The 18820-nt window shown below is 45.3% G+C and overlaps 1 protein-coding gene across 2 annotated transcripts in view; it reads left to right on the forward strand.

Annotated features, from left to right (window-relative positions):
* The window catches only part of ATPCL (ATP-citrate synthase), a 77983-nt gene that overhangs the window by 35775 nt on the left and 23388 nt on the right, over positions 1–18820 (forward strand). For both annotated transcript variants that reach the window (XM_084595636.1, XM_084595637.1), the window contains exons 6-13: positions 1126–1205; positions 2502–2632; positions 3231–3349; positions 5616–5755; positions 9666–10381; positions 13481–13585; positions 15909–16000; positions 17018–17204. In XM_084595636.1, the coding sequence (XP_084451762.1) occupies positions 1126–1205; positions 2502–2632; positions 3231–3349; positions 5616–5755; positions 9666–10381; positions 13481–13585; positions 15909–16000; positions 17018–17204 (1570 nt within the window). The remainder of the gene's footprint in view (positions 1–1125; positions 1206–2501; positions 2633–3230; positions 3350–5615; positions 5756–9665; positions 10382–13480; positions 13586–15908; positions 16001–17017; positions 17205–18820) is intronic.

Here is an 18820-nt window from a genome sequence, read left to right on the forward strand (position 1 = left end):
TTTGCCTTGCCTTGTCTTCTGCTCTCTGCTGGCGGTGCAGTGGTGTGCACACATTTATTTTATTTTTCCTGTCGAGCAAGAACTCTTGTTCAGTTGTGCTCTCTCATTGCCATGCTTTTCATAGCTAAGCGTAAGCTTGTTTCTTGGAAAAAGCCGTGTTGCCACATTATTTAAAAATGAAGCACGTCAAGCCACATTGCCTTGACGAAGCTTTTTTATGCACCACAGGCCTTCACGTAGGCCTCGATAAAACCAGAGCAAGCTGTGCGGTTGTGTGGCTATGCAACACAGTGGATATGCAACACATTGAGTGGATATGCAACACAGGCTGTGCATGTGGTGATACTGGTACAGTCGCAATTTTGGTGACGCCTGGCAGCAGTGCTTGTTTGTAACAAAACTTGTCCAAACTCTCGTAGCAGTTGCCACTTTAGCATCAGCTATGGCAGCAGCTGTGTCATGTGCCAGGAAGGTCCATTGCTAAGTGCTGCACACTCATAGATGGCCTTCTTGGCCTTGTGGGTGCCTTGAAACTGTGAAACTGGGAAGACCCACATTGGTATTGTTGCTTGGAGTAAATCTGTGTTGTAATACTGCAGTTGACATGCTTGCACACTGGCACTGTTCAATCACTCATCATTTGTTCATGCCTTTGAAACTTGTGGCATTAACAATAGTTTTGTCATTTACTGCCTGTGGTGTAATGTGTGTGTGTAACAGTTTTCAAGTTTGCATCTTGTTTCCTTCTCTCACCTATTTAATGTCTGCTGAAGGTCCTTCGCATACATAGTCAGGAAAGAGCATCTGTACGTGTGGAAGTGGTTGAACTGCGCAAGGCTTGTATGATACATCTTTCACACAGGCCAAGAGCTCGAAGAACTGCCGGGCATGGGAAATTTATTTTCTTTGTAAAGAGGACTTGTACTCATTTCAGGATGCCTCTTGGTCGGATGTGGTTCAATGACCAGCTTGTAAGGAGTCGCAGTGTGTAATTGACAGCTGATGGTGATAGTATTTTATACCGACTAGGAGCTCACATGCTGCATGTTTTTGTGTAAGGAAGGTTCCTCTAGGTCGTGTGCTGACTGTTTCTCTGCCCCTTCTTTTTTCACCGTGGCTATACAGTGTGGTGGCTGCGTTCATCTGCTCGCTGTATGACGTCTACGTGGACCTGTACTTCACCTACCTAGAGATCAACCCCCTGGGTAAGTGAACTAACATCCTTGAGTTGAAGGTGCCCTGCGGAGACTGTCCCTAAGGGAGCTATGTAGCAGTGCTACTTGAAACTGATTTTATTGGTGGCTTTCTTTCTTCCTCATGCACGCACACACACATTACACTCTCACTCTCTCGCGTTTTCACATCCACAAATGTAAGCACTTGCCCCTGACGAAATGACAATGCAGACAAAAGGCATATTATCTTATTATATCCATCCACTAAAATAAGAACATGCTGCTTAGGGAAAGGATCTCCTCATGGAATACTGATGACAATTGGGCTACTTTTCTGTATGTAGACCTCCTCGTGTCAGCTGCTTCCTTTTCAGCATCATTGCTTCTTCTAAGAATGTGAGCATTTTCCTTTGGCAAAGGTGAACATTTTAAAAAATGCAGTCTGGTCTCTTCGCTTAGGATTTCATGCTCATGAAAGGGGTGCCATGATAATGCCCGCACTGGCCATTAGTAGTGTACAGTTGTGAGCACTATGAGAGAGAACAAAGTTTGAGCATTTAGTTATTGATTACTCTATAAATATGTGTGACAAGCACAGTCTTATCAGTTTTGTAACTAGTTTTCCTCTTGATGCATAATATTTCAATGTAAACCTCATAAATATGTGTGACAAGCACAGTCTTGTCAGTTTTGTAACTAGTTTTCCTCTTGATGCATAATATTTCAAAGTAATCCTCATATTTAATAGAGAGATGTGTAGAATATTTGCAAAATCATGGAAAAATGTTGTTCCCTTTCATACTGCTCCTGACTGCACACTTTCCCCTCTCACTCTCCCTGCACCAAATTAATCATATTTGATCTAATCACAAGGCAGCCGTGGTAGAGCCATCTACCGTGCTAGACTTTTTGATGGCAAAAGCACGTCAATCAGCTCATTGGTGATTGGTGTGCTACGCTGTTAAGATTAGCTCCGCCAGTTGTTTCTTTTTTTTCCACACTGTGGGGTGTTGCTTGATTCTGCTTCCCAGGAAGGCCTCTGTACCTGTGTTTACCAGATTGTTCCAGAGAAGGTGCTGGCACTTGCATGGCACATAGGAAAGTCTTTTGAAGCATGAACTTCGTACACTTTGATATGTGTGTGTACCTCTGCTTAGATCTTGCAGAAATTACCCCATGAGACTGTGGAGGTAGTGAGGGAGCAAGCGTGAAATGTTTTTGATTTCATAGAGGGGTGTGTTTGACAGCGGAAGTCCCATTGAGATGTTTCGTGTTGTATTCCGTTGTCCGTGGGTGCTTTCATAAGCCCTGCACTATGGTGTGCAGTGGTGACGGGTGGCCAAGTGTACATTCTGGATCTGGCGGCCAAGCTGGATGCCACGGCCGAGTTTGTCTGCAAGCAGAAGTGGGGGGAGGTCACCTTCCCACCACCCTTCGGCCGGGACGCCACCCCTGAGGTGAGAACATGTAGTCTACGAGCTAGTTTGATCAAGATATGAAGCAAACAATTTCACCAACTTAGAACCACTATATATGGTTGTGTGTCAACAAATTCAAATCTCAATTTATTAAGCTTGACATTTCTTGAAATTTTCAAGTACAGTCGCCGACTGTATTTCAGACTCGGCAGGACCCGGGAAATGGCTTGGAGTCTACTTGCATGGCACATTGTACTAAAATTAGGAATGCTCTACTGTCTCAGTGCAGTAAGTGTATTTTTCAGAGATTTGAGAGGTGAAGGGATAGATATATGGCACATGACTGCGAGAAAAAAAGCCAAAATTGAATGTCTGATTGTGTGTCGCCCACAGAGAATTTTCGCCCCTTAAAAACCCTTCTCATTTATTGTTCCTCAGTACCACTTGGGATTCGTGGGCCTCCATGCATCCCCAGTTTAAAGCTACTAGCATTGTTGAGCTGATCTTTTGACACACTGAGCAGACCCGTGAGGCTAGCTTTGTGAGGTCTATAAGAAAACTGTGTGTTACTAGGGGCAAGAAACCAAGTTATGGGTCCAGGTGAGTGACTGCCATGAGGTTGCTTCTTTGTGTGCAGGAAGCGTACATTGCTGAGCTGGACTCCAAGAGTGGGGCATCACTCAAGCTGACAGTGCTGAACGCCAAGGGCCGCATCTGGACCATGGTGGCTGGCGGTGGTGCCTCCGTTATCTACAGGTGGGTCATTGGCTGACACTTCCACAGCTAGTAAAGGGTGTCAGGCCTGTGGAAGATGGACTGTGCTATACCTGAGGTGGTGCTGTTGTTGGCCTGTGGTTACGCTTGTGGAGATGAAATTCAGGATTAATCACTCTACTGTGTAATAGTGAAATGATATAATCATGTGAACTCGTGGCACATATGTTCTTAGGCTGCATTTTGTGCATTATGGGGACTTCAGCCCTTTTGTAGTACATATAAAGGTTGATTGGTTAGTGGGGTTTAACGTCCCAGGGCTATTCAGGCTATGAGAGGCGACATAGTGGAGGGCTCAGAAAATTTCGACCACCTGGGGTTCTTTAACGTGCACCGACATTGCACAGCATACAGGCGCCTTGCCTTTTATCTCCATCGAAAAACGGCCACCGCAGCCGGGATTCGGTTATGCATCCTTGGCCATAGCAGTCGAGCGCCCTAATCACTGCGCCACCCCAGCGGGCATACATGTAAAGGGGAGATAGGGATATGTGTTGGACTGGTTTTCTACCCAGTTGATGCCTTTTTGTTTATTGTCTTTGTGTCTATTGACAAGTTGAAGGCACACTCAGCTAGGATGCCCATCTGATTAAACTATGGCCATTAAGAAATGGTGACAGGGACCTTCTCTACTTCCAGTTCTGTGAGTTCCAGTAAACCGTGGTTGGCAAGCTCTTGAAGAGTAATGTATTTTGCAACTCTGTACGAGCACTTGCTTGACACCCTTTTTAAGAGCTGCCTTGGTGTATGGCTGCTTGTATGAATGTTCTTTCTTGAAAAGAAATGCCAACTGTTGCGGCTGTGTGAGAGCACTTTGCTGTGTGCACTCGAGTAGGCTGAAATGCTACTTTAGTGGTGGCAAATCTGTTCAAAAACTGCAGGGACCCCAGCACTACATTTCCAGCTAAACTGGCTTTTAGGAGAAGAGGCGTTTATAAAACCCCAACCTTCTTGTTTTCTTGAGAGGGTCAAATTTTTTAACCTTTCAGTGTCTGTTTTTCCTTTTTCTTTTTTCTTTTTTTTTTCTCCTTTTTTCTGGGAGTGCTGCACCCACAAGGAGTGGGGAGCAGTTTCAGCGACCTGGGCAAACTAAAAGCACATATTTTGAATTAAAGATGAAAGATGTGAGATGCCACCAATAGCGGCGAGTGAAGGTTTGGAGCAATAGCAGCGTGCTCACCATGGACGTGACGCCCCGTAGCAGAGGTGACTGATCGAAAAAAATGGGAAGGTGGTATGGGATCAAACCTGGAACCTTTTGATCTCGACGCTGAGAGAATGATTGAAAAACTTCTACAATGTTCCAACAGATGGGTGAACTACCCTTGTTAATGTGTGAACACAGAATTGGTGGCACAAAGAGAAATTTCCACTCCTTTCGCAAGTAATTGAGCATGCAGCACTAGCACTGAGTGACCACACTTTGCAGGAGGCAGGGGTTGGCAAAGTTTCTCTGCAATCCATGATCATCGACAAAGCAGAAATATATGACAGATGGTGGCACTTCCCCAAGTGTGCTAGTTTTGTGTTCCGGCTTGCATTTTGGAATGCGGAGAGGATTATATGCTGGTGCTTTAATGACTCTGAAAAGGTTAAGTAAACTGCAGTTTATCCTTTTTTGCTCCTTAATCCCGTATATCCAACCAATTTTTATGCCAAACAGTAAAAATATCCAGCTTCTGTTCAGCAGAGCAGTCAACTTATCACCATGTTCCAGAACTGCAAACATAGTGCACTTGATTTAGCTATCAAGTATTGCCTGGCTTCCCACATGGCTTGCTTGTCTGCACAGTTGTTGTCTGGCGACAGTTCAGGAACTATCTGTACATCCATCTTAATGCGAAGTTGGTGCATTTATATTAAACTGGCGAAAAAATGATGTTTTGCAACCAGCAGGGCCTTCAAATTAAGGCAGGCTAGCCGTAGTCACACTCATTGAGCGGCAAGGTGCCAATACACTGAGGAGTTGTACACTGGCGAGTAGCACGCTTGCAATAATCGGCTAAATTTCAATAACTTTTCTTTTCTTTTTTTTTTTCCGTGGTAGTTAGCATTTGAATACGTCTGTAGTGATAAGTTATAGCCCGTTTACAATAAGTTTTTCTGTTTGTCTCAGCCTGCCTGCATAACCTATCTACAGCAGGGCCTTTTGTGTACTGTTCTATGTTTCTCTTTAAAAACAAGTCTGGAAAGTCCAGTTTTGCACACCGTGTGTGGTACTGATTTTGGCGGTGCACGTATGATGCAGTGACACAGTATGTGACCTGGGTGGGGCGACTGAGCTGGCCAACTATGGCGAGTACTCGGGCGCACCGACTGAGCAGCAAACATACGAGTATGCCAAGGTCATCCTGGGCCTCATGACCCACTCGGAGAAGCACCCAGACGGTGAGTACCGACACATCAGTGTAGTGTAGAATCGTAGCTAGGTGGTGGGAAAAGGTGCCGCTGCAAAGAAACCTCGTAGATCGATAATGGGAAGCTAGTTGGTCTGCACACTTAACGAGTTAGTCTGATCAGGTGGACATAAAGATTATTTAGGAATGAGTGAAAGTTCAAAAACCGTGCAGAGGAAAGTATTCAGTTCAGTTCAGTTCAGTCGTTCAGTCATGTCCGACTCTTCATGACCTTATGGACCATTTCATGCCATGCTTTCCGGTCTCTCACTATTTTCCTAACATAACTTCATCTGCAGTGCCTCGAGAATGCCATCTAACCATCGCGTTCGCTGTCTACCCCTTCTCCGGCGACCGTCAACCTTTCCCAACATCAAATCTTTCTCCAGCGACTCCTCTCTTCTCATCAGATGACCAAAGTAGCTGAGCTTTAACTTTAGAATTTGACCCTCCAATGAGCAGTCAGGGTTTATGGTCGACAATATAGACTGATTTGATCTTCTGGCAGTCCAAGGAACTCTCAAGAGTCTTCGCCAGCACCACAATTCAAACGCGTCAATTCTTCGGCGGTCAGCCTTTTTCACAGTCCAACTCTCGCATCCATACATCACAACTGGAAAGACCATAGCACGAGTTATACGGATCTTGGTTGGCAGAGTAATGTCTCTGCTCTTTACTAGGCAGTCAAGGCTAACCATTGCTCTCTTTCCCAGAAGCAGGCGTCTCCTAATTTCATGGCTGCAGTCTCCTTCCGAGGTAATCTTGGAGCCCAAGAAGAGAAAATCTGTCACAGCTTCCACTTCTTGTTCATTGATGCTCCAGGACTTGATAGGGCAAGACGCCATGATCTTTGTCTTTTTAATGTTCAGTTTAAGCCCAAACTTCTCACTCTCTTCTTGTACACGCATCAGAAGTCTCTTGAGTTCCACTTCACTTTCTGCCATTAAAGTGGTATCATCCGCATATCTAAGGTTGTTGATACGTTTTCCAGCAATCTTCACTCCAGCTGAAGACTTGTCCAGACCGGCCTTCCTCATGATGCACTCTGCATATAGGTTAAATAGGCAGGGCGACAGTATGCAGCCTTGCCTCACTCCTTTCTCAATCGGAAACCAATCAATAAGACCATGCCCAGTTCTGACTGTGGCCTCTTGTCCTTCATACAGGTTCCTGAGGACCAGGTGATTTTTTTTAGCTGTTTACAGATGGTTATTTTAATCCCTTTGAGAGATAAGTCAATGCAGTCTGTGCAGGTGGATTGTGCAGCAAAGCAGACATTATGTACATGATAGAAATCAGTGATTAAGAAATTAACCAAAATTAACTGATCAACTGTTTTTCGTCTCATTTTAGGGCCTAACATTACATTAAAAAGAAAGCAGAGTCCAGGTTCTAAATTTTATTTAATGGCAATGAATTTCAAAATAGTTAACGTCGAAGATATGCATTTTTTAGCTTGTAAAGCTGGCTTCTTGCAATGCACATTTTTAAAATGGCATCGCTGGGCATGGTAATTGTTGTGAAAATCATGTTCACTGCTGCTTCGGCTTAAAATAAACAAATGGCTTCTTTATTAGCGTGTTTCTTCTTCTGTGTTCATGTTTCTTTTCTACTGTTATGAATCAAGAATGTCACCAACATACCCAAAAGCTTATTTTACTCTGTATTTGCTGTATTAGAAATGCGAGCGGTGCCATTTCAAAGATATGCATAGAAGTTCTTCTAATTCCAGTGCCCAAGCTTAGCACCACGAATCAATGATTGCAGACATCTGTTTAACTTAATCTGACCTTCCAGTCAAGCTATGCGGCTACAAATTAAACAATCGTTGACAAGAACTTTGGTCATTATGGGCAGGACAGCATTGGCAGGATTATCACTATTATGATATAATAAAAACAATAACTGGCTTAAAATGTTGTCCGATGCCACTATAGATAGAGCATCACACTTTCCAAATGCACTTTTTCTAATTCGGACACTTTGATAAGTTTCTTTTTATATACTATATACAGTAGAACCCCGCTATAGTAAACTCGGATATAGTAATAACTGATATAGTAAAGTGAAACTGAAGTCCCAGTTCATCTTCCATAGACAACTGTACATTCCCCCCCCCCCCCCCCTCCCCCTCCCTTTTATAGTAAAGACATTTTTGGTAAAAATAGATTATAGTAAAGTGCGCCTGGCCGCGGCGACAACTCGCACGATATGACATCGCCACCCGTGCATTACCTAGAATCGTGAGGCAAAGATGTTTTGTATTTGAAAACAGCAAAAAAATTTGGAGGACGCGGAGGTGCAGCGCGTGTGATATTGAAGCACTTGATTGCCATGTGCATTTATCATTTATTGCCTTTTAAAAGACAGAAACAGCAAAAAGTGACAGTGTTCAAGCAAGGCTTTGGTTTTCACATGAAATCAAACTTGTTTGTATTTGTAGCCACGTTGTCCTCATGCTTAAGAGGTACTTCCACAAGATGTAAAACATTTTTATAACTGAAAAAAATTGCATGAAGAGATGATAACAGAGAGATGGAAGGTATTTCAGAGCGTTTTTTTTTTTTTTTTTTTTTTTTCATTAAGCAACAAAACATGTTTAGTAAATGCCCATTTAACTACCAGACAGCATCTTAGGACCATATTATCACCAACAACTGATATAGTAAAGACCCTAATATAGTAAAGATTTTTGCTGGTCCCAGTGACTTTACTATAAAGGGGTTCTCTATGTCTTAATTCATAATACCTAGGATGGTTTCACTAACTCCTAGCCTTTGCAGTTTGGAAACTAGCTTATGATATGGAACTTTGTCAAATGCTTTCGCAAAGTCTTAGGAGTACATCTACCTGTTGGCATTCTTCTAAAGCTCTGTGAATGTCATGGACAGTTTCGGTTACGCATTATTGTCAAATGGTTGTGGTGAAAGGGACATAATCGTTTTTTCTATTTACATATGGCCTGTTACCAGCTTTAAATATATAAACAGTGGTCACATTGTGCCTGAGATAATGAATTATCCCACAGAGATTGTTCAAAACAAAAGGTGCAATTAATACAATGTCCATTCAACATGCCTTTGAAGGAATGCCATCGGTACTTCAACTGGACCACACAATTTTTGGAGTCCAACGTAAGCAAATGTTGAAACTTCTAATTGGGCAGACTAAATGGTCACTGTCATTATTACATGTATCTGTGGTGAAAACTGATTGGAAGAAACTCATAAATAGGTTTGCACGATCACTTATTTGGTGTTGGGACTACTTCGCACCCGTTTTCTTATCTGTGAAATAACAGAACTTTTGTGGGGAGTGTTTGAGAAAAAAAAAATTATGAATTTTGTCTTTGAGGCTACCGATTCAGTTTCCAGCTTTTATGTTGTCGTTGAAAATTCTGTTATATGTATTCCTTTTTTTTTTTTTTATTCTTAGATTTTTTTACCCTAAGCTCAAGGTGAATAATCTGTTTAGTTATCAGAGGATTTTTCTACTTTGACTTTTTTGTTCCCGTGAGGAACAATATGGTCTATGCAGCATTTTACAGAGCTTGTACACCTGTAAAGCTTGTAAAGCTTTGTAGAGCTTGTAGAGCTTGTAAAGTTCAATAAAATTTTCCTCCGAAATGTCTAAAATAGAACTGTCGTTCACATGACCAAAATCCTTTGCATGTACCAGGAAATATGGTTTCTGACACTCTTGTCTGCAGCGGTACATTCTAGCAATCCGTTTTGTCATTTACTATAGAGTACTTACAGGATCAAACCTGTTACTATATGCATTGACTGCTTCTCTGCCCTGTGTAGTGGCACTTGCTGCAAGAAGCATGTCACTAGAGTGGGTGCAGTGTATTCTTGCTCTTACATGTTTTGCATGTATGGACACGTGGAATGCATGTGCAGGCAAGGTGCTCATCATTGGCGGAGGCATAGCCAATTTCACCAATGTGGCGGCTACATTCAAGGGCATCGTGAAGGCCCTGCAGGAGTTTAGGGAGCGCCTGGTGGAGCACGGGGTGTCGGTGTTTGTGCGCCGGGCGGGCCCCAACTACCAGGAGGGGCTGCGCGTCATGAAGGATGTGGGCCGCACCCTGGGCGTGCCCGTGCACGTCTTCGGCCCCGAGACCCACATGACGGCCATTGTGGCCATGGCCATGGGGCGCCGCGATGTGCCCGACATGCCCGAACCCAACGTCACCACGGCCAACTTCCTGCTGCCGGGGGGAATGAAGACGCCCCCACCCCCGCCCAGCCCCAAGAAGGAGATGCGGCGGCCGGTGTTCCCGGACCAGGCTGGAGGGGAGGCCCAGCCGCAGCGGGCCTGGTTCACGCCCCGCACCAAGGCCATCATCTGGGGCATGCAGACGCGGGCAGTGCAGAGCATGCTGGACTTTGACTTTGTCTGCTCGCGCCAGGAGGGCTCGGTGGTGGCCATGGTGTACCCTTTCACGGGCGACCACAAGCAGAAATTCTACTGGGGCCACAAGGAGGTGCTGCTGCCGGTCTACAAGAACATGGGAGACGCTATGAAGCGACACCCGGATGCTGACGTGCTCATCAACTTTGCCTCCCTTCGCTCAGCTTACGAGAGCACCTTCGAGACCCTGCAATACCCACAGGTACGCGTGCACGGCCTTTTATTAAACGGGCGCTAAGTCTTGGTTAGCTCCCTACTCTGCACTAGTGACAAAGTAATTATTATTTTTTTTTTGTGCACACTTCACCTATAGCTGCACATAAGGTGCAGAGCGAACTAGCTCGAGCTACAGAGAGAGCGGGGGTAGGTTGTGTGTGTACTTAAAGGGAAGCTGAAATGCTTTTTTCACAATTTCCCGAGATGCACGCATTAGAATATATGAAACTTGTACCATATTAAGCTCTAAAAGTGGTATTGCGCTACCATTTAAAGTTATGACGTAATCTACAATTAAAATTGCGCCAATCCTGACTGTTCTCCTAAAAGCATTGCTGCAGTGCGGTGAGACTAGTCGATGATGCCATTATGGCTGAGGTTTTGAATTCGAACAGTTTTCGGTGAATCCTTTCTGCGAGTCGCCGGATGCCGCCGATCAACACCTCGCGACCTTTACCTTCGTTGATGTTAGTCTTCTCCCTCAGAACAAACATTTCTGCTTTTGAAATGCATCACCTCTACACATGACGTCATCACCTATGTGTCTGCTCCTCACCGTGCACTGCGGAGAAGCCTGAATGCCGAAATATATTTATTCAGCGATTACGTCATCAATTTGAATACTAGCACAGGCTCCTTTAATTTAGTTGAATCCTAAAACCGATTCAGTTTCCCTTTGAAGGCAGTTTGTTGGCACAAATTGGGGATGGACTTTTTTTGTGAACTACTAGTGCAAATGACAAGAGCAAAGTGAAGAAACAAGTGGCCTTCACCGTACATGCTGCAGGTACTTGGCTCTCAGAACTGGCAAAAATTATCACACGAGATTAGTTGTGGTCTGTTGGTGAATCAGCCACTGCACCCATCACTAACATCACCCACTGGCGCACATGGTGCCACACAGCTGTCAGCACCTTTTCTTTGCCACAAGGTTAAATGCGGCGCGTGGAAAATTCAGCACCAAGTTCACGACCAGGCATTTTCTTCGAGTGTTGCCTAAAGTGCAGCAAGAATGAAGCCACGAACAGATCTTGTTCTGAAAGCCTCGAGAGCAAGGGACCGTGGCAAAGGGTTCTCACGTGCTAACTTCCATCTCTTTTGTCAAGAATAAATTAGTCGAAACACCGGAAGCAGATGCAGTGGATCCAAGCTGCCACATCCACTTCCGGTATTTTGGCTGAACGGCTGTTGCCGAAAAGAACTCAAGTATTGAACTGCACTGGATCAGACTATCAGTTCTTTGCTCTGTCAGCTTTCGATCCCTCCTGTGTGTTCTGCCCCCATGCTCAGGGGATTGAGCACATACAAAAAGCACACTGAAGGGACTTAGCAGACAGCATAGGCACCTGAGCCAGTAGCCTAGAGGTACCCATTACAGAAACAGTGCTCATTATCACTTAGCTGACACAGTTATCTCTAAGCCTCACAATTTCTCCTGCGTCAACCGACCTCTCTTATTCATCTTGTCTGTGCACGTGCGAAGAATAGCCAGGGACGACTCCTTTGTTCTCCGAGACTATCTTTTAATCATCTGATAGTCTGGCTGATCTAGGTCCAGTCACTGGGTGAGAGAATTTAATGCACCTTTTTTTCTGAGCACTCCACAAACAACGGCTGATGCCAGATTGCACAGTTTCCATAATATGCTTTCTTGTGCGATTAATGACTTCTTCTGCTACCAAAAAGGCCTTCCACCCCTGCTCGTTTACCTAATTTTCTGAGGTTGGGAAAGAGGGCGTGCACATGAGGATAATTGACTTCTTCTGCAAACTGAGTAATTCACATCATCGTTCGAGCCTAGCTTTTTAATGCAGAAGCATTAGTATCCCCATGTCGAAAAAAATTGTCCATTGGCGGCATCGGTGTCAACAATTTGAAGCCTCACAGCTTCACAAAATCACTAACATGCCGCCTCATATCACAGGCATGAGCGTGTCTCTGGCAGTGGGTGGTTGGCAGGTGACATCACTTGTTGGAGATGCACTGGCACCCAATCAGTCAAGTTGTTGGATATCGTCAGGAACAGTTTTTATTGTGTGTGAGAGCTATGTCTGTTAATAAAAAGCTACAACTTTATTTGAAAAGTTGCAGTAAACAATTCACAAGCAACAAAACATCCATGCCTCATCATTTCTTTACATAGGCGATGACATGATCATCTAGCATCCTGTATAAATCTAGCGCTGTCGCATGTATGTGCTAATCTTATTGATCACCTGCGAATTTTGTAAGTCTGTGACCATGTAATGTCTCCGGGCCTTTAAAGGCAAATGAATGAAATGAAATGTCCTCAGCCGCGGCAGACATATGTGTCAACCTAAACCATTGGGACAAGACAGCTGATTGTAGAAGAGCGTTTTGAGTGGCAAATACTCTAGTTTGCCAGAGCACTGCTAATGAATGAGCCTGTTTCACTAACTTCGAGTGTGCTCATCCAAAGAAAAGGCCCGCCACTGTGGTGGTGCAGTGGGGTTAGGGTGCGCAACTGCTGTGCCCAAGGATGCTGCGACATCGAATCCTGGCCATGGCAGCTGCTTTTTGATGGAGATGAAAAGCAAGCCGCCCGTGTGTTAAGTGATGTGCGTGCTGTTATATGAAGTTATGTGCATGCCAACCTCCAATTTAGCATGAGTTGTGCATGAACAAGTGCTGTTTTCTGTCATTTTGAACTGTGAAATTCCACCAAGTTGTATCGAGGTGCTCATTCCTGTGTGAATGGTGTTGACCTAGTATTTGCTTCTTCTTATTTTTTTAATGAATGCACTTTTTTAACTATGTTGATTTAATTGCAAGATGTGTTGGATTCTTACCATTAATGATTTAAATTTAAGGGTGCTGCATTTGCATTTTATTAGCTGCAAAGGTCAGCACATCTATCCCAAAACACTATTACCTGGATGAATAATGAGCAAATAGGATTTACTGAGGCCCATTTGGCACTCCACGATGACTGTCTTGTTCCTGCCATAGTGGGAATTTGTTGGGCAGTGGAACCTTCCTCGTGAACAGCTGGTGCACGTGTGTGTGTGTGTGACAAAGTGGGCCATTTTTATTCCCCTGAATGTTTCCCGTTTGCCCCGTGCAGATCCGCACCATTGCCATCATTGCCGAAGGCATACCCGAGAACATGACGCGCAAGATGATCAAGGCGGCTCACAGCAAGGGTGTCAACATCATTGGCCCAGCAACCGTGAGTGCCTGGCATCCACTCTTATGTTCATTGAGCAACTCCCCAGCCTGACCACTGTGTGTCGCATACTGGCCACCTTGCTTGCTTGTCCTTGTGGTGCCCTCTCCAGTTCTGGCGTGCAAGTTCAATCTGTAAATGCTAGTGTTCTGTTAAAAAGACCACCTGCGTGCCCAGTTCAGGATGTGAGCACTTTCCCAAGTCTGTTATCTGAAAATCTGTGGCAGGCTGATGTGTTTAATATGTAACATGGAAATATGAGGGCCAATAACCATGCATGCAGCAGGTCTGCAACGCAGTGGCAACAGAAGCACGCAAAACATTGTGCTATAATCACATTGGTGCATTTCATGGCGTGTTTTTCCTGTATGATAAAAACTGTACTGTCTGCATAACGTAAAAATTTCACTTTTCAAACATGCTTGTGTTAACTGTATTTTGGGACCTTTGGCAGCAGACTGTAGCAGGCGTAAAAACCCGCGTATAGTACGAGGTTTTTTTCAAAATTTTAGGATGTAAAATTTCCGCCTCGTACTATATTCGGGTCCCAAAATTTTCAGCCCAAAGTTCGTAGTTCTTGTTTCGTTACAGCCCGGAAATATCATCATCAAGGTTCGCAACGAAGGATGCGCCGTCTAGTGGTGGCGTCAGCTACCTTTCTTTCTCTGTTTACAGTGTTCTAGAACACTTGATGCGTCGCCATTGTCGCCGTTTTGGACATCGACTAGGCTACTAGGTGAAGCGCGCATGTCAGTGACAATGTCGGGTCCACGGAAGCAATATTCAGCTGCTTTCAAAAGAAAAGTGATAGTAGCAGCTGAGACCATCGGAAATTCTGCGGCAGGGCGACAGTTCGGCGTCACCGAGGGCAGCATTCGTGGATGGAGAAAACAGAAAGAGGCCCTCTTTGCGTGCTCTGGCCTAAGACGAAGTTTCCGGGGGCCAAAAAACGGAGCATATCCGGAGATTGAGCAAGGCCTGACCTCCTTCGTACAGGAACAGCGTGGACGACATCTGCCTGTGAACATCGAGTTGCTCCAAGCAAAGGCAAGAGAGATCGCAGCGGAAAAAAACATCCCACGGAGCGATTTCAAAGCCAGTAGGCACTGGGTGTCTCGGTATATGCACCGCGCTGGGTTTTCGTTGCGTCGAAGGACGTCAATATCCCAGAAGCTACCCGCAAGCTATGAGGAGCAGCTTGTGGCGTTTCAGCGGCACGTTATATCGCTGCGAAAAAATGTGAACTTTCCGCTGGGCCAGATCGGCAACGCCGATCAGACTCCGGTGTACCTAGACATGCCCTCTGCACTCACAGTGCATGAAAAAGGCAGCAGGCAAGTTTGAGTGGAAACGAAAAAACACGGGTGACCGTAATGTTGGCGTGCACTGCGGATGGCCGCAAGCTACCACCCTACGTAGTGTTCAAGCGGAAAACTTTGCCAAAAGGTGAGCAGATTCCCAAGAATGTTGTCATCCGATGCCAGGACAAAGGTTGGATGGACGAGACTTTAGTCCTGGATTGGATAAAGTCCGTATGGTGTCGGCGGCCTGGAGCACTGCTCGGTTTACCGTCAATCCTTGTGTTGGACGCCTTCCGCTGCCACCTAGCAGACTCTGTCAAGAGACTGCTACGCGAATCTCGCACCGAGCTCGTCGTCATCCCAGGAGGGATGACATCGCAATTGCAACCGCTCGACGTATGCATAAACAAGCCTTTTAAAGACGCCGTGAAACGCTGCTACGCTGAGTGGATGAGGTCGGGAGACCCCGAAGTGACTCCATCGGGGCGACTGAAGAGGGCTTCTCCAGCAGTCCTCTGCAAGTGGATCGCGGACGCATGGGCTACCATCCCTGAGGAGCTCATCGTTCGGGCATTTAAAAAGTGTGCAATTTCTAATGCACTGGACGGCACAGAGGACGAGTTCTTGTGGGAAGAGCTGTCCGACAAACTGTCAGACGTTTCACTGTCTTCTGACACTGAAACGGACGACGAGTGAAAACGAGATGCTGTGAAAATAAAGGCCTTCTTCCTTCGTATTATTTGCGGGTGAAAACTTTTTTTTCCCATTTTCGCTACCTCATATTGCACCTCGTACTATACGCGGGTTCGTACTATACGCGGGTTTTTACGGTAGTTGTTGTGAGGCCGGACAAAGGTTTGACTTGATTGAATGAAAACTGCGCTGAAATTGGACCATCTGGTGGCAATCAAATGTGGCACACAAGTTGCTTTGTCCATACTCCCTAGCATTGAAGGGTGTTGTGCTTCGTGCTGGGAAGATCTGTGTGTTTGGCATTTTGATCAGGAGACGGGCTCCTCTTGCAGGTGGGAGGCATCAAGCCCGGCTGCTTCAAGATAGGCAACACTGGCGGCATGATGGACAACATTCTGGCCTCCAAGCTGTACCGGCCCGGAAAGTGAGCGCCATATGCATACTTGTATTTGATGAAAGGAACAAGGATTTTCTCTTGGTTTGTAAGGTGGACTGTGAGAGCCACCAGTGGTGGGTGGATCTTCACTCCTGCCTGTCAGAACATTGTTGCCTTTGAAGAGCTGCAATCAAATCTGGGGAAGGCTTTGTCTGCAGAAGTGATGCCACCAAGGGTTCAGCAGAGGGGACTGAGCAGGTTTGGCGCTGGCTCCTTATGTATGAGGGCTATCCTTATTGTTAATGCTTGGAGAGTGGACAGATTGAGAGACAGAAAATGAGCCGGTGTCATGCACCATTGTGGCTCCCTGCTACTGAGTGTGAGGTCGTGGGTTTGAATATGGACATCTGGTGCTCATGAAGAGATCCCAGGCAGCAGGTATTAAAAACAAGGCACTTTGCTGTTGTGTGACTCTTGCAGCTTTCTCTTTAGTAAGGTAGAAAGTTGGGCAAGTTGGGGCAGAGACATGATTGAAATAATGCACTGCGCTTGTCCTGTTCATTACGTATTTAGTCTTCAGCTTTTGCCTGCAAAACGTTATTGTTGAACCGAGGTCACGTCGCCCATTTTGGCAGTGTGCATAGCCGAGGCTGCTTTGCAGAAGGAGAGAGTGAATGTTTCCACAGTAAAATGGTGATGCCTCATTCTTGGCACATGGTTGGTTGCCAACTGATGTGCATTGTTGTGCTACCTCCTTTTGGGAGGCCAGTGATTTAGGAGGGAACACCAGCTCCGATTTCTCTGCAGGCATTGTAGTTACTTATTTATAGTCTTCATATTTTGAAACAAGAGCCTGCCAAAATGTGAATTCGATCTATACGGCTGGTGTGCAAATGAGAACGGCAGTTGCTAGCTATGGGTCAAAAGCACTGGAAAATGTTGAAGTGTATTTTTCGTGGTGCCGTTTACCATGAAGTCTGTCTGTCACGGAAAAAATTGTTGCTTTCTGCACCTTCGGTTGTTTGTGGCCTTGGCCATCGTGACAATGTGTGCCTTGTGCTGCAGTGTGGCGTATGTGTCCCGGTCGGGTGGCATGTCCAACGAGCTGAATAACATCATCTCGAGAGCCACCAACGGTGTATACGAGGGGGTGGCCATTGGGGGTGACCGCTACCCAGGCACCACCTTTATGGACCACCTGGTGCGGTATCAAGATGACCCCCAGGTCAAGATGCTGGTGCTACTTGGAGAGGTAAGGGTCAGAAGCACATTTGACAGCCAGTCCAACCCAGTTGGCCATTTTGAAGGTATGTGTACTTTACTTTTTGATGACTTTTTTGTGGCTCTGCAACCAAGGCTCTGGTATGAAGTGTGCTTTTGTCCCCGCATCGTGAGAAATAAGTGTTCCTTTGTTCAGGGTAGAGATGCGGAGAAGTGGAAATGGTAAGTTGCAAAGATTGTGAGGTCATTTCTGTCTCTGCTGCATGGGGACAAAAGCCTGTTTCCTTCACTTTCCTGTGTAGCCTTCGCTGCAGGGCCACAGGAAGTTGTCTTGAAGAATAGCGCTTGTGTTGCTTGTGAAGCTCTTGCCTCCAAATGCATGCCTTGTTGTTAGGCATTTTATTTGCCTGAGCAGTTCTTTTGGGAGAATTTGGAAGAATTGAAAAAATTTGGAAGTCAGCTTGAAGACGCTGTGCTACATTAATCTGTGAATCTGTGCATTGCGTCACTCTTAGTTGGCCACAGCTGTGTGACGAGAACGTACAGTGCACAGCACAAGAGCAATTAAGCATGCGGGGTGTTCAGGTACAGTGATGACCTGCTCAATAACCCTGCCACACAGGCACGAAAAACAATATTAGGCACCTAATACTTTAAACTGCTTAATACCACTATTTTTGTGGCTGCTGCTACGCAAAGAAATCTGATGCCATTAAACTTTCTTATGATAATGATGATATAGTATTTTTATAAATAAGTTGCAAAGGATATAACGCCTCTTTATTCTTTTAAATATTTTCAATGCTAGAGAAGTGTAAAAATAAAGGCATTTTTGGGCAAATGATGTTCATTCTTGGCAGATTGATGACTAGGTACAAGCAAAGTATACTAGCCAGCAAATGCTGCTTGTGGTCCCATTCGTTCATGGCAGTAAAATGCTGCAACAAAGTTGAAAATTACATGTATTAGATGCTGATTTAAACTAGGTATTGCAAATATCTGCTTAGTTATTAAATGGCTTTCTTTATATGCAAAACCTGTGCTAGCTGGCATAAGCGCTGAGCACGAGAATACCCATTCCATCGTGAAACGCAGGGCGAATGAATTTTGGCAGTCTCATTACATCATGTTTTCGCGTGTTAGCAGCGCTATGTGAATCACATTAGTGCTTAAGGCATTAGGTACTTAATGTTATTTTTCTTGCCCGTGTGGCAGGGGTCAGTGAAGCTGATCTCTGAGTGTTGCCACGCATTTTAAGCCCGCTCACAGCCAGATTGTACGAGGCGGTGGCATAGAGGTAGAACATCCGCCTCGCGTGCAAGAGGACCGTGGTTCGAATCCTGGTGCCGCCCATTTCTCCACAGGATTAAAATAAAAATATCCGTGTGGTGATGGAATTGAATAAACAGGTTTGAGGAGCGATCTATCTGGCAAACACCTCCGGAAACGCACTTCCTCACCAGAACAGGATTTGGTCACCCTGGTGTAGTAATTGGCCATAACCTCCTATGAATACTCTAACAAAACCACGGCCCGCAGTCCTCAGCGGCTGCGAAGCAACTGACCACGGCGGCGGTCAGACCTGCAACACAGCAAAAGGTGCTAAGAATCTCTGGCTCCGGACAGGCCGCCATTGGAAACTGACCC

The sequence above is a fragment of the Amblyomma maculatum genome, chromosome 2 (assembly GCF_055883805.1).
Source record: "Amblyomma maculatum isolate TAMU_Amacu chromosome 2, ASM5588380v1, whole genome shotgun sequence".
In the NCBI taxonomy this organism is placed as follows: Eukaryota; Metazoa; Arthropoda; class Arachnida; order Ixodida; family Ixodidae; genus Amblyomma; species Amblyomma maculatum.